At 34.2% G+C, this 15,861-nt stretch overlaps 2 protein-coding genes across 6 annotated transcripts in view; one reads left to right on the top strand and one right to left on the bottom strand.

Annotated features, from left to right (window-relative positions):
* Positions 1 to 15,861, top strand: part of LOC105837419 (recQ-mediated genome instability protein 1) — a 123,998-nt gene that overhangs the window by 105,546 nt on the left and 2,591 nt on the right. Inside the window, exon 10 of one of the 3 annotated variants that reach the window (XM_036286648.1) lies at positions 650 to 2,145. The exons of the other annotated variants lie outside the window; for them this stretch is intronic. Coding sequence (XP_036142541.1) covers positions 650 to 814 — 165 coding nt within the window. The 3' untranslated portion in view covers positions 815 to 2,145. Of the gene's footprint in view, positions 1 to 649; positions 2,146 to 15,861 lie in introns of those variants that run through there. 3 annotated transcript variants of the gene reach the window in all.
* LOC105833030 (DAZ-associated protein 2) overlaps positions 8,147 to 15,861 on the bottom strand; it is a 54,879-nt gene continuing 47,164 nt past the window's right edge. For 2 of the 3 annotated variants that reach the window (XM_036286654.1, XM_036286657.1), the window contains 3 exons: positions 13,281 to 13,384; positions 13,065 to 13,211; positions 8,147 to 9,656 (listed from right to left, as the gene is read on the bottom strand). In XM_036286654.1, the coding sequence (XP_036142547.1) occupies positions 9,477 to 9,656; positions 13,065 to 13,211; positions 13,281 to 13,384 (431 nt within the window). In that variant the 3' untranslated portion in view covers positions 8,147 to 9,476. The remainder of the gene's footprint in view (positions 9,657 to 13,064; positions 13,212 to 13,280; positions 13,385 to 15,861) is intronic. The other variant, XM_036286656.1, reaches the window with a different exon arrangement.

The raw sequence follows: 15,861 nt of genomic DNA, 5'->3' as shown, positions 1-15,861 counted from the left end.
AGCACAAAAAGAAACGGAAAAAGATTATTTGTTGCTAGAATTGTCAAGCAATGATGTGACTGATTTTGGACCATCGGCCGAACGTATAAAAAAATGTCAAAATGCTAACACTTTAACATTTTAAAAATATATAAGTAGTATAAAATCATTTTTATTATTTTAAACTATTTGTAATATCCCACACAGCACAGGATATCGCAATATCCATCAGATATCCGAGGGATATCGCAATAACCGTAAGACATCCATGGAATTGCAATATGTCCAATTGGATATCTCGATAACATGAAGATATCCTCAGGATAAAGTGTGCTGTGTGGGATATATATATGTACGGATATATGACAGAACACATTATAAACGCGTATTTGCAATTACAGATGCGTATCAAATACATATAATTTGCGTGTTTAACACGTATCGAATAAATATTGTCATATTCAGATAGCCAAACCTGCCGAGAGCACGAACTGAAAAATTTTGACACATATTATGCTGGCAAAAGTTGGACAGCAAGCAATTACAGTTTGCCATTTCAACTAACATTAACAGAAACACGACAAAAATCGAGTAGACTTTGCATCACAATCCCAGCTAACCATTTGCTACCAAATTGTCAGCAGACTAAATTGCTAAAAATTTTTTGCAGAATCCGACTGTCAAAACTATGGCCTACTGTGTCCTCGAGTGCACCTTAATTAGAAGCAAAAATTGTCATCAAATCTTGATATCAAATTGGGTGCAACATCAGAACAGGTCTGTCACTAGCAGTACAAATTCACGCAGTAAATTGAGAACAGATGTTGCAACGTAAACTCACAGCAGATTTGCACTAAATATGCAGCAGATCTGTATTCGTAAATGATGACAGGTGGACGACAGATTTGTCGCATCTTTTCGTTTTCACAGTTATAATTTTATTTGAGAATCGATGTAAACAATCTCTTTGGAAGATTTATTAATTCAGGAGTAAGAACAGATTGAATAATTTACCTCCCACTCCCTCCTTAGCATTTAATATTTCCTATAAGGAGGCCTTAATTGACCTATCTATTTTCTCCCTTTGTTCGAGACCGATCGGAACATTTTGAATGCCCCAGCAACCAGGCATAATAACAGAGGATCCCGGTTAGCAACAACGCCTTGTATACACGATCAGAGTAAAAACAATCGCGCTTTCCTTCGTAAGACAAACAAACGCCACGCGCGATTGCGCAAAGCACGTAAGCGTTCATCTCGCTCCGCCAATCCCCTCCGCAAAATCGTGAACGCGGATGGCACTCTCTCTCTCTGCCTGCAATGAGCGCGAAAAAACCGCTCAATTCCTCTACGACAAAAGATTCGTTTCCTCGCTTACACCCTTCATATTGCAGATATATCAACTATTCTAGGTGCAATTAATTTCACTAAATTTCTTGGAGTTAAATATCATTCCAAAAAAATAAAAATATTACCAGTCCTGTATTATAAAAGTATTATGTGGCGGTCCTCCACTACATCGGACACCGCAAGCGCAGCAAAGGAAGGTAACTTTTGCTTACCTTAGCCGCGTTGCGAGTTGTCTTTATGGGTGCGTTCGGGGAGACGCTATTAGCGCTATCAGCAGCAGTTTATCCTTGTTCTACTTTTAATAAGTAATGAAGATGGACTGATGCTGGTAGCGCTAATAGCGTCTCTCCGAACCTATGTAGCGAATTGACTGCATTTTACTCCCGAGAGAGTAGGCCGCCTATCGACAGTGCCGGGCTTTTTATTGCCAATTTGACATTTCGACAAATCTGCTGCGTTTCTGGTATCAATCTGTCGCGTACTTTGACGCACAAATGTTATTGCATTTCTATAAGCAATTTGCTAACATTGTTTGCACTTTGATGTTTGTCGTCAATTTGTCAGCAATACTTTTAATAAATCTGCTCGCAGTTACCTATTATTTTGTTGTGTATTCTGATGACAGACATTGTTAAAATATTTGCTGAATGTCTGCTAATAGTGTTTGCAATGACAAGATATGTTCCTCATTTCCTACTTTCTTGGCAACAGAATCTGTTGCCAATATTTGTCACAGCAGAAATGATTATCTGGGAATGTGCCCCCAAAAATGCAGCAAAAGTACAACAAAATTTAATAACATTAACAAAACAAAAATCAGACATTGTGTGTTGACACAATATCACAAAAAATTAAGTAAAAAAACAGATGTCATGATGTCACTTTAAATTAATAAAATGTAGCTAGAAATTTGACATATTTGTTATCACGCTGCGATATCAGAAACGCGGCGAAGATACAGCACGATGTATCACATGAAGTACTAACAGCAAAAATGCAGCAGAAATCGAGCAGAGCCTGCCGTCATGGCATGATGACAAAAACGCGGCAGGTATAGAACGCGAGTTTGTTATATCAGATGTGTGATGGCTCCTGCACACAGGACGCGACAAAGCGGCATTGCGGTGGCCAATCACCATCTTTCTTTTCTGATAATACATATATGTATTAAAAAAGCAAGACGATGATTGGCCACCGCGATGCCGCGTCCTGTGCAGGAGCCATCTTCTATAATAGATGATTTTAGTGAGTAGGCGGTAGTAAGGTTGATTGCCCGACGTACCTCCCGTCGAATCCTACACTTCCCGGGCCTGATCCTCCGGAAAGTCTTCTCGAAGATTTCCATCTTCATATCAAAAAAAGTTCAAATTTTTGCATGTGATATCATCTTGGGTTTGATTAAAACTCTGTAGTCAGTCGAATACGCCACATTTAAATTTAGGTATATAATTATAAAATATATAATTTGTAATGTATATGTAAATTAAATATCAAAATAAAATTATATAATGTAAATTAAATGTAATAATAATATTAATAAACATATTATGTATATTACATACATTAATTATTTATTTTACTAACAATAAATAAAAATTATTAATAATACGTCATATCGTATTAAATTTTTGCTATATTTTTGCAATTACTTGTGATGATAGTTTGGTGCTCGATTTCTGCTATGTTTTTGCCGTCAACAACTGATAAAGCAGATCGCATTCTATATATCTGCCGCGTTTTCGCCGGCATGTCATGACGGCAGGCTCTGCTTGAGGCTTCTGTTGCATTTTTGCTGTCAGTACTTCATGTAATACATCGTGCTGTATCTTCGCCGCATTTCTGGTGTCGCAATGTGATAGCATTTCATGCTTTGTTTTTGCTGTCTTTCTGCGTTTACAGTTTAATTTGTCAGATTGTGTTCGATATTTATTACGAATTTACTGTCATGTTATGGTAGCAGATAAAATATTCGATTTTTGCTGTATTTCTATCAATTTTTTATGTTGATAATCTGTGCTGTTAGAAACTAAGCTTAATGAGGAAGCAGCAGATTGAAATCTGCTGCGGTATCATGCTCGAGTTTGCTGGCATATTCCCAGCAAGCAAAATGCTAGCAGCTTGCCCGCAATATGCCAGCAAACTCGAGCATGATACCGCAGCAGATTTCAATCTGCTGCTTCCTCATTAAGCTTAGTTTCTAACAGCACAGATTATCAACAGAAAATATTGATAGAAATACAGCAAAAATCGAATATCATCTGCTACCATAACATGACAGCAAATTCATAGTAAATATCGAACACAATCTGACAAATTAAACTCTAAACGCAGAAAGACAGCAAAAACGAAACATGAAATGCTATCACGCTGCGACACCAGAAACGCGGCGAAGATACAGCACGATGTATCACATGAAGTACTGACAGCAAAAATGCAGCAGAAATCGAGCAAAGCCTGCCGTTTTTGCCTTTGGAGCAGCTATTCGCAGATGAAAAATCTCTTTTCCACGTCTCTTGACATTAATTCGTATGGTACCCAATTTCCTTGCTTTTGGACCACTCCCACGGCTTGAGACGTAACAAAATTGCTTGTCGAGTCACTCCCAAAGATTCTGCAAGTTTTTCTTGCGTTTGATACGAGTCTTCATTCAATAATGCCTCCAATTCTGAATCTTCAAACATTTCTGGCTTTCCTTCACGTTTCTTATCTTCTGTGTCAAAAAAAAAAAAAAAAAAAATCACCACTTTTGAACCGTCTAAACCAGTACTCACAAGTTGAAATTGATGGAGCATGGAGTCCCCATAAGCCTCACACAGCAATCAATGACCTTCAGCTGCTTTTTTTTCAAATGGAGGCAGAAAAGTAAAGCTTTCCGCAAATTGCGTTTCGTTGGCACAAAAGTTGACATATTTGAAGTTCAAAAAAACCATGTTGTTTACACTTGAACAAAATGAGACGTACTGAAAACTTAAGCCTAATAATGATGCTTTAACATGAGGGTGGTTAGGTTAGGGTCCAATGCAATTTAACGCCCTCTATTATAAATCCTTTAAAACTTACTGGTACCCCCAATACTCCAATACTCTACTTATAGGCTTTTTACATGTATATAATCTAAATTTTCGTCTCGCAATTAATTAAACATTATAATCTAATTTTCGAAACTTAATAATACTATTTGTTCTCTTCGTGGTAAATATTTCGATCAGGAGAGCCCGCTCTGATGGCCTTGACATATATTATAAAGGTCACCATAAAGATCACCTTCCCGAGTGATTTTCAAAAGATTTCAGCCGTCCCTCTTATTCGTTAAAAAGTTATTCACATAGTTTCATAAATATGATAAATTATAAACCTTAATGAAAAAGGAACCAGCCCCAATGACCTGAACTTTGACATGTGTTATGAAGATCACCCTCCTGAGTGATATTTAAGAGATTTTAGCCTCGTCCACCAGTCCGTGGATATGAATTTTGTAAGTACAAAATGTAGATCTTTTATATTGATCAAACGTTACGATGTGAATTAACAATTTTTTTGTTTTTAGTAGAAATTTTATCTTACAAACTGGTAGTAATGTGTATACTTTCATTCCTGAGGATGTCCAAATCTATAAAATAAAGATATTGCGAAACAAAAATTACTGTCTTTGTGACGGTAAAACAGATGATTCCAGGATCTTTAATATTATATATTAACTATATTTAATCCTTTGTTGGTCTTATAGTCTTTTATCGTTTCTTTATTTATACATACGATCTAAACTTTACTGATTTGTTATGATTTATTTTACTTAAGTAATCATATTCTTATTCATCAGTAGTGAGATTTTTTCTAGCAAATTTCAATAGACCCTTCTTAAGTGAAAATCCGAAATCATGTAATTCGGTCTTACATGATAGACTTTAAAAATTCAAACTTAATTTCTTTACTTACTTTTCATGTGATGAAGCCATCGCACCGAAAAAAGAAAAATTTTCAATTAACGAATTACATGATCATAGCATTTATTAACTGGTACAATTGATCATCGCACAGTGGTACATTTTTGTTTCAATTCATTGTTTACCTTTTGTTCACTTTTGTCTCACTTCACTTTTTCCCACTCACTCACACATATACATTCCCTCACTCACACACATGCACACGCACACACACGCGCGCGCGCGCATACACGCAAACTTGTGTTCTCATTCAACGCGATAACGAATTCACAATTCAATTAATATCGTTTTTTAATTGTTACAATAGATTTACGCTTATTGCACGCTTTTTCCATGATATAAAACTCATTTCACTCTCTCTCACGCTCTCATTCTCTCCTCCCCCCCCCCTCTCTCTCTCTCTCTCTCTCTCTCTCTCTCTCTCTCTCTCTCTACCTCCTTTTCTTATTTTCATTGGCTATGTTCAGAAAACACAACCGTTGTACAACAGTTGAGTAATTCGCTAATATAATTGGTCTAAATTTAGAGATCTAACAGTAAAGACCAATAATTACTAGCTGCTCACTGATCGCTTACTGGTAACTGTGTTTTCTGAACGCAACCGTCTCTGAAGATATCAAATAAATCGTGTGACTCTCTAAGGAGGATCTGCAAATAAATTGTTTAAATAACAATAATTTAAATATAAATATCAACGCAATATGTCTTGTGAATTTCTATAATCGTCGACATTGGATTTCTATCCTCTCCTTTTTTCGGCTTCAATGAGCACAACGACAATGTCGTTTCTTGTCAGTGGCATCAGTCCGCCTTTCGTTGATCTAACTAGTTTATTTTTCGTAAAATAACATTCTCTTGCAATAACTATTCTTCGTGGGAAACGCACATTGACTGCTCCGAGTTCGAAAACTCGGAGTGTTCTCCGACATCGTAGATCCGCGAATGGATTGCCTCGAGGACACGAGTTTTCGGAAACTTACTTAAACATGTATGATTCTTAATGTTTTATCTCATCGGAAAAATGCTTGATCGGTGATTTTAGTTAAATTTAAGAAAAATTTAACTAAAATTTTCGAATTACCTTAACTAATACAAGCTATTAAAGCTAGATCCTGCATACCTTGAATCCTGAAAAACTCGAGATTATAGATACTCATAAATTACTATTTTTCGTCTCCTTCAATTGGAGCTCATGTTTTCTGAGCATTCTAAAGCTTATTATCAGAGTTCCTAAATTTGTGTAAATTTGTAGATTTTTGGAAACAATTTTTTACAAGAATATTTTGGAAAGATGTTCTATTGAGATTCTAAATTCCTTGAAATTTTCATCCATTTTTAGAATTTCAAATTTATAGGACTTGGAATTTTAATTTTTTATATTTCCTTCAATTCAATAAAATAAGAAAATGTTAAAGAAAAAGAATGGGTCATCTTCTGTAATTTTTTTTTATACTGAATACAAATCTGGTTTTTAACTTTTTTTTTCACATCACAATTTTGAGAAATTTATAATTAAAATTTCAAAAAGGATTATTTTCACATATTTTATCTTATTATAATTATGATACGATTTAACGTGCTGGACTTTTATTGTAATTAAAATTAAGTATGTTATGTTAAGTATTTTCAGTTAAAAACTTTTTCTTAAACAAATTTTTTGGGGCTATATTAATAAGCTATCATGATTAAGTATAAAGAAAAATTTCTACGCATATAGTGCAAAAAGATTACAGAATATGTTTTCGCAAGATTGCAATAATGTAGTAATGATAAATATCTTTAGGAATGTTATAATATAATAAATGAAATTTCTATGACAATTCTGTGATAACTTTCTAACAAGCGTCACAGTGTAACACAATAAATTCTTTCATTCTTTGTTTGCCAATATTAATCAAGGATGAAATGATTCACTGCATTACAGTGTCCTTGTGTGTTGCTTGCTGGAAAACGTCCATTATTTGTCATACTTTTACATGCATATAACTATATATATATATATATATATATATATATATATATATATATATATATGTATATATATATATATATATGAGGCGTTCTCTATAAAACGAAGACCTCCTCTGCCCAGAATATATTTCAGTTTAAAAGTCAATAAATTGCAGCTGGAAACAACTATTTTTAAATGCCGTCTGGCACTTTTTGAAAAATTTAACATGGCAGTATCAATATTAGGCGATATTGGGACTGAAATCACTGATTTACTTACAGAATATTCGATCAAAATATCAGAAAATAATATTTTGATAATATTGCGCGAAATTGGGACTATATTCTCTTATTTATGGACAGAATATTTGATCAAAATGTCAGGATACGACATAGGCTTCAAAATAAGCGTTTAGGGGTTTCTAGGGTCGCTGAAAATACGGCCTACACTGAAAATAAGCTTCTAGATATCCATTATTAGTCAAAATATTATTCTATTCTTTGTGTCACAGAAAACGCCCCATATATAAGGAAAAGGTACCGAATTTGGAACACCACAATATTTTTTAAATAACAGTTAGAAAAACAATGTTCAGAACATGAATACAATTTAGAAAATGTCTTCTATTAATGGTATAGTAATTTTAATAATAGTTTCGTATTTTTTAAATGTTTTCATGACGTATGTCAAAAAGAGCATCTGACAAAATAGGGGCCTAATTTGGAATTTCTATATGACCGAAGTATTAATGTTACATTTTCTTGGTTTATACATCTTATTACGTATTTATGTAGTTCTAAAAACTCGAAAGTTATTTCGTTAGGCTTGCTTAAGAGACAGAATCATAAAAGTATAACTTTCTCGCTTTTGACGAATTCGCTTTTAGCAGATTTTATATAGAAAAGAATATGAATGTATGAAATATGGGTTATTTCTTTAATTAACTAAGCAGATCATATTTTTATCTGTATACATATGATGCAATATTTAGTTTCCAAGTAATAATGGAGATCCAATTTAAACTGTTCCACATTCGATGCATTTCCTATATATACACACACACACACACACACACACACACACACACACACACACACACACACACACACACACACAAGACTTCTAAAAATATAATATGTTTATTATAATTAAAGCTCTTAGTCTCTCGTCGCAACAATATTGAATTTATGTCATTACAAGCAAAAAATACAATGTTGGCAACTTAATTTTTGTGTCCATGCCAGTTACAAATAAAATTAAATTTGGATAAAATACACATAAGATCACTTTAATACACTTCTAAAATATAACAAATACTACCTTTTTTTCCTTGATAGTCAATGCATAACCATAAAATGTAATGCAACATTATAATAATAATATGACAAAGTACATTAAAACTCTTTTGTAACTTTAATCACAAATTTCTCAAAATTGTGATGTGATATATAATATGGAAACCTGATTTCACATCTAGCTTCCAAAATAACTATAAGAAATGATTAGTCCTGTTATATTTTTTTAAACTGTGTAATAAATTACAATGATTTTGATTTTTAGAGTTTTTCAAATTTGGAGAAATTACGATTGCTGAAATTTGAAATTCCGGATTCGATGATACGACGAAACGAGCCTTCGATAATCGTGGATTCTCGGTATCTTGGATCTTGAGCTTTCGGATCTTCACGGATCCTTCAAAACTCTCAGCGTAACTCTCTCACTGTCCGCCAAGTTTCACCATTGGAACGATGAGCTTTCAAGAAATTAGTTTTCGAAGATGTTCGACGAGTGCCATCATGTCCGAGTCTTCCTCGGCCGGGACGATTTTATGCAGTTCAACAGTACACGAGATGCGTAGATCGATCACCAAGACGGCGGCGGTGTCCTTGAGATCATTGGATCGCTTCTATCGATCGCAAATATCGCCGTATGTGAATCGTGTGGAAACCCTCACAGTTGTTGTCTTAGTATCATGTTAAAATGTATATTTTACGTACGTGTGATGTACATGTATGTCATATGGTTGAGTGTCTCATGTGTATATATTGTGTGTATCAGTCCGCACACACGGTACACTAATAGATATCGATGAAGCTGCCATGTGAGAAAAGCGGAGCTCTAACAGAAATTTACCTACATACGTAATCTCTCATCGTCTCGATAACGACATGGCGCTCCCGATAATTAATGTGATGTGTGTATACGTGAGTGTATATGTTCTGCGTGTGTGTTACGAAAGGTGGTTAGGTGGTTTACCAAAAGGTATAACCGCCCTCTGTTCCTCCTCCCAAGAACGAGCCCTTCTTTTGTGAAAGGGCCACACTGTGACCAGCCATCGCGGCCAACTGTGCGGCGTTTGCGGCTACTCCTGGTGGCGGTGGTGGCAACACCGGCTGCGAGATGCCGTCAAATCGAGTACCATCGAAACCATTCTGTGAAACAAGATGTTATGTTGGTGATTAGAATACTAAGAGATCTTGGATATAAATTGAGGTCTTTTTGAATAAAAAAAAACACGGTTTACAAATTCGTCAAATTCCTTTATATCTCTAGATAAAAAAGTGAAATATGGGTGTTTTGTCTTTGACCAACAGTATAACTCAACTACAACAGATCTATAACTACTGTATAACAAACATACGTTGGTATAATGGTTTACTACAACTATATTATGACATGGTAATCTGGTCCTGTGCAAAAGAATTTTGTTCGGCTTCTATATGGTCTATTTTTAGCGATCCAAAAACCATATAGATATGATAATCTAATGCAAAAGAATTTTGTTCGACTTGTAAAGATATTCGTGAGCAATTTAGAGGATTTCCGTCTTTTCACCCGCCATATTAGTACCGCCATGTTGGATTTGGCTAAGGCGCCAATTAGCATCTGAAAGACCATGTTCTCACGAAAATTTTGAGCTCTCAAACTCGATTTAATTGTGTCAATTTTTGGGCAGGTGGGGTGTCCAGTTGATGTGGTTCGTCCCATATATTTATATATAAAAAATTTTAATTTACACAATATTTTTTAAGAGGTAAGACCACTGTAATAATTTTCAGAAAATCGATTTTTTAAAATTGACTTAAAAGACGCTTTGAACCTTCTAGAATAAAGCGAAAAAGTTTTGTCTGTACAAAATTTTTTTCTTTGAAATTTCGAGCTCTTTTCCAAGCGCGTCGGATTGCTCCGAAACGATTACCTGCGACACATAGATACCTGCTGGAAGGATACAGTCTAATGACTTATCTTTTGATTTCTAACTTCTCTAATACACTAACAGATGTCATTAGAAGGAGTTTGTGTTCAGTTAGAAGTATTTTCAAACAAAAGTACGTTAGTACAACGTCAGTACATCCACAGAAAGGACATCATTTCTTCGCTTGAAATCACGATTTTTGTGTGTAGTGCTGATTTTTGATAATTTATTTGTAGCCTTAGAATTCTTATGAGTTACAATGAGTGACAAAAAAGTGTTCACGGGCAAGAAAAGTACAAAAACATCATATCCAACGTGGCGTCGGAGCAATGTGTCAGCGAGACAAACGTTGAATAGATTTGAGGCTGAGAGCAATTCGATAGGAGTCAGTGCTTCTGCCAAAAAATTAGTTGGTGATGAAGATTTCGATGTAAAATATGAATTTGGCTATAGAATCATAAACTTTTTGCCGTTTTCTCTGCCCATTTCGCAACACGTGAAGTACAAAACGTGCGATTCAGACATAACGTTTCATGAAACAAGTCCTCCAGGTTTAGGCTTCAAAATACTCATCTCTTGCCCAAATTGTCCAAGAGTTGACATTCCAAGTAGTCCATTTATACGAAATGGATATGAAATTAACTGTCAAATCGTGCTAGCAATGCGACTATTAGGAGTGGGGCTACATGGAATAATCAAGTTTTGTACATTCATGGAATTGCCACGATAGATATTTCAATCTTTTTACGACAGATTAGATGATTTCGATCGCAACGGTAACCGTAGGTAACGAGACGGTAGTATGAAGAAAGCAGCGGAAGAAGAGAAAAAGAAAAGTAAAGAAAATGGACTATTTGCAGGGATAACTGTTTCCGGTGATGGTTCGTGGAAAAAACGTGGATTTTCGTCGCTTTTCGGAATCACGTCATTGATTGGATGGTCACAGGCAAAATCGTCGACGTTGAAGTGAAGTCGAAGTACTGTAAGTCTTGCGAGTACTAAAAGAATAAATCAGGAACAGCTGAGTATGAAGAAATGCTCAAAACATACACCGATCAATGTCAATCGAACCATGAAGGCTGGCATTTTATCTGGTAAAATGGAGATAGACACTGTCGTCGAGATGTTTGAACGCTCCGAAACTTTGCATGGCATCAAACGCAAACTACATCGGTGATGGTGACAACAAAACATTCAAGGGCATAATGGAGAAAAATCCGTAAAATCCGTACAAAAATTTTGAAGTGCAAAAGAAAGAGTGTATCGATCATATACAAAAGAGAATGGGCACTTGATTGAGAAATCTGGGAAAAAAATGGCCTCGAAAGAAAAGGTAAATTAATTACCAAATTAATTGATCAATTAACAATTTATTATGGGTTGGCAATACGGTGGAATCCGAACTCCTTGGAAAATATGAAAAATGAAATCTGGACGACCTTATTTCATAAGATGTCAACCGACGAAAATTCGCAGCACGCGAAGTGCTCAGAGTCTTGGTGTGACTGGAAGAAGGCGCAAGCAGCGGATTTCTTAGACCTTCCATCATAAGCCGCCGCTATCGAAGAAAGTTTATCAAGCCATCAAACTGATTTATGAGGAGTTGAGCCGTGACGAGTTGCTAAATCGTTGCTTGGGAGGCTACACGCAAAACAGACACGATAGTTTTAATGCTACTGTTCGGAACTTGGCTCCTAAGTCCTCAAGTGACAAAAAAGTATTGAATGTAGCGACTGATATTACTGTAATTTTAACGACGGTCTGACTAATATTCTGCGAATTATGAAAGTTTTGAAGATGGATATTGACCTTCAAGCATACAATTTTTGTCTTGAAGCCAATGCTATGCGGATCAAGCACGCCAAGCTTTGACAGATGCGGCAAAAGAGATGCGGCACGCACCGGCATAAAATCGACGAGGAAAGAAAATGAGGAAAAATATTTGAGCAGGGAAGGGCAGCTTTATGATCCTGGAATAACAAATTAATGGTAAAAATTTTTAAACAGTCAAATTTTTCATTTTTTCACGTCCATAACACATCTCAAAACTTTAAAGGCGTTTTTCTCGAAACACGATTTTTTAAAACGGCACGCAATATAATTCCAACAATTTTCATTCTGTTCACTCCAAATTTTGACCATATCTTTAAAATAACATTCCGAAGAGAAGTACGTACGGGATTTTCCATAAGTTGATTTTAACATTATTTATTGACAAATGATTGCCCCCTTTTTTGTCAAAAATTGAACTTGTTACTTCAAATGCTCGCCAATCACACAAAAATTAATATTTTCAAAATCCCCTATGTATTTCTCTAGCTATACTTATGGATTAAGAGAAAATTTTTTGTTTTTTTCCAGATTCAAATTTGCGTCAGTTACGCTGCGTGTCGCAGAGCGCCTCAAATTCAACATGCTTCGCGAGAATGACGCCAGCGTCGCCATTTTGTACTATTTTTGAATAAATATTTTTTTTTGAACACTTAAGGACATGATTAATAACATCCTTGAATATTATTATTATTATCTCACTTTTCCTGCCATAAAAAAAAATCGCAAAAAACGCTTTATTTTAGATTTTTACAGTGGTATTACCACTTAAGTTTCGCTCTAAATAAATGTTCAGAAATTATTTGATACTTACAGGTACCATAATGGTAGGTCTTACAGGAGCGGGTTGCATTGTGGGATAATATGCTGTTGTCGCTGCCAATGGCGGATAATATTGCAAGGGATAACCCGGTGGATAATATTGCAAAGGATATCCTTGCCCGTACATTGGTTGATACATCTAAATAAATATTTATTGATAAAATTTGGTGTTCTCCTTCCCAAAACAAAATACGTTCAAGTGACTCACCATAGGATGCGTAAGAGTCTGATCATATGTTGGCGGTGGTGGACCTTGCGTTGCATATAATTGAGGCTGATTAGGAAATACTCCATAAGGAGCGGTGCCTGCAACTGTTGACAAATGTTTAAATCAATAATTAAAATCATTCAATAAGTATCTTATATTCGTTTAGTTCTACTTCTAATAGCAACATACAGACCCATACACACATATGCAAGCACGCACGCACGCACATACATACATACACACATAAATATAAAATAATTCTTTTTTTATAAAAAATGAATAGTGTAGTTAAATAGAAGTACATATTTATACTGTAAAAATTTTGTACAAAACATTTTTTAATATTTCGTTTAATTTACAAGATATATTGAAAAAAAGTTAAAAGTCTCTTTGTCTTTGAAGGGTGGTTTTACACCTTCAAACCATTTTTGAGCACCAACTAAAAATTTCTAAATTTACGTATTTACCCCCTTTACATTTTTGCCAAGTTTCCTTAAAATCTGCATTTCCGAGTTTACGAAATTTTCGTGTCAGTAAGCAAACTGTTCGTAATATACTAACAGATTTTAGCTTTGTCAGAATATGACAATAAATCCCTGTATCATCTGTCCGCACAAATAATTTAAGCTTTCTATAGAGCACAGAAAGATCACAGAAACATAGTATAAATATTTTATTGCAACATTAAAAAAGTATTGCAAAATGTTGCTATAATATTGTAAAAATGATAAAAAGTCCACTTTGAGAAATATTTTAATACAATATTACAGGAATTTTTGACATACACATGTTTTACAAGTTATTTGTGATTTAAATAACGTTATATTCTTCAGAATTTCTTAAACTCACACGAAAATTTTATCTTAAAACTTTGTTATAAGTGAATACAAAATTATAAAATTAATTTGTAGTGTTGATAAAAATTTTTTTCAGTTGGAAATTTTTATCAGCAAGTATTTCCAAAAATAGTTTTATATGATTAATCTCAATAGACTTTATGTTTATAAAATACAAAACTCTTGTACAATTTAATTATAAGCTTGATGAATTAGAAAATGTACGTGCGTACATATACAAACAGTTACACAAAAAATCTTGGCAGTTTTATTTTTACAATATATTAAAAATATTGTAAATTTTAATATTGTTATTTCAATATTATTAAAATCATATTACATTTATATACCAACATTGTTTGAAACTATGCATTGCAATATACAAGATTGTAATTTTGTTTTAATGTACTTGCAAGAGCCTGTGTCATATATCTGTGTTTTGTAGACAGTGTCTGTTGAATATGTATAAAAACAAATTATCATCAAAAATCGAGCAAACCCTATTGACATAATTGATGGTAAAAATTGAACAAAATCTGTCTAACACAATCTGATAGCAGATTGTCAGCAGAAATTGAGTTTGTTTTATAGGACAATTGTAAAGCAATAGTAGATGTCTCAAAAATTGGCTCAAAGTATACATTTAATTTTGAGCATTTATTTCAGGTGAGCATTAAGTATCATTGTATTAATAGTATGTGACAACTATTTTTTTCACTTTGCAAATCATCAAATACTGATAGCAAAAATACAGCAAAATTCGAGCAGAGCTCGCCGTCATAACATAATTTGCTCGATTTTTGCTGTATTTTTGTTGCTAGTACTTGATGTGACACATCTTCGCCGCGTTTCTGCTGTCGCAGTCTGATAACATTTCATCTTTTGTTTCTGCTGTCTGTTTTTGGGGTTTGATATGGCAGATTGTGCTCAATATTTGCTACGTATTTGCTATGGTAGCAAGTAATGTTCGATTTCTATCGACATTTTATGTTGGTAATCTGTGCTGTTAGAAACTAAGCTTAATGACAAAGCAGCAAATTTAAATCTGCTGCAATAATATGCTCGAGTTTGCTGGAAATTATTGTCGGCAAGCTGCTAGCATTTTACCTGCTGGGAAAATATATACGAAATCTTGTTAATGATATACACGAATGACTCTACATTATCGACCCCGATCAAGTTTGACGGGCACTTTGACATAGCTCAATAAGAATTCGTAGTCTCAAAGAATATGAGTTGACGTTAATAAACTTTGATTATTTTGACTTTCCATGTCTCTGAAACTCGACTCAATGTAAAAATTTTTTATGATTAATGCCTCATCATAAGATATACAATTCAGTCTCACAATCATGCAACAAAAAAACCACTAATTTTGAAATCTTTCTTTTACATGCAAATGATGAACACTATCCGAACTATAACCATTATATTTAATGATAGCACAGATCCTGTTCCGTTTCTGCCAACAATTTACGATCAGCACATAGATTCTGCTCGATTCTATTGTCTGATAAATTATATCAACAGGCTTTTCTTCCTTCTGATTGATATCATCAGACATATCAGATTTAGCGTAAATTAGTAAAGTAACCTTTCAGGTAAATAAAATTCGTTACAGTATTTGGAAAAATCTGATTTATTAACTTAGGTTACTGAAATAATTGTTACTCTATTCAGATAGATTAAAATTCATATGATATCTTAATCAAATGATTAGAATTTATGATATCACTATGCCTTTT

Source organism: Monomorium pharaonis, chromosome 5 (assembly GCF_013373865.1).
Source record: "Monomorium pharaonis isolate MP-MQ-018 chromosome 5, ASM1337386v2, whole genome shotgun sequence".
In the NCBI taxonomy this organism is placed as follows: Eukaryota; Metazoa; Arthropoda; class Insecta; order Hymenoptera; family Formicidae; genus Monomorium; species Monomorium pharaonis.
The sequence above is the reverse complement of the archived record's forward strand: the minus strand, read 5'-3'. Positions and strand labels throughout refer to the sequence as shown.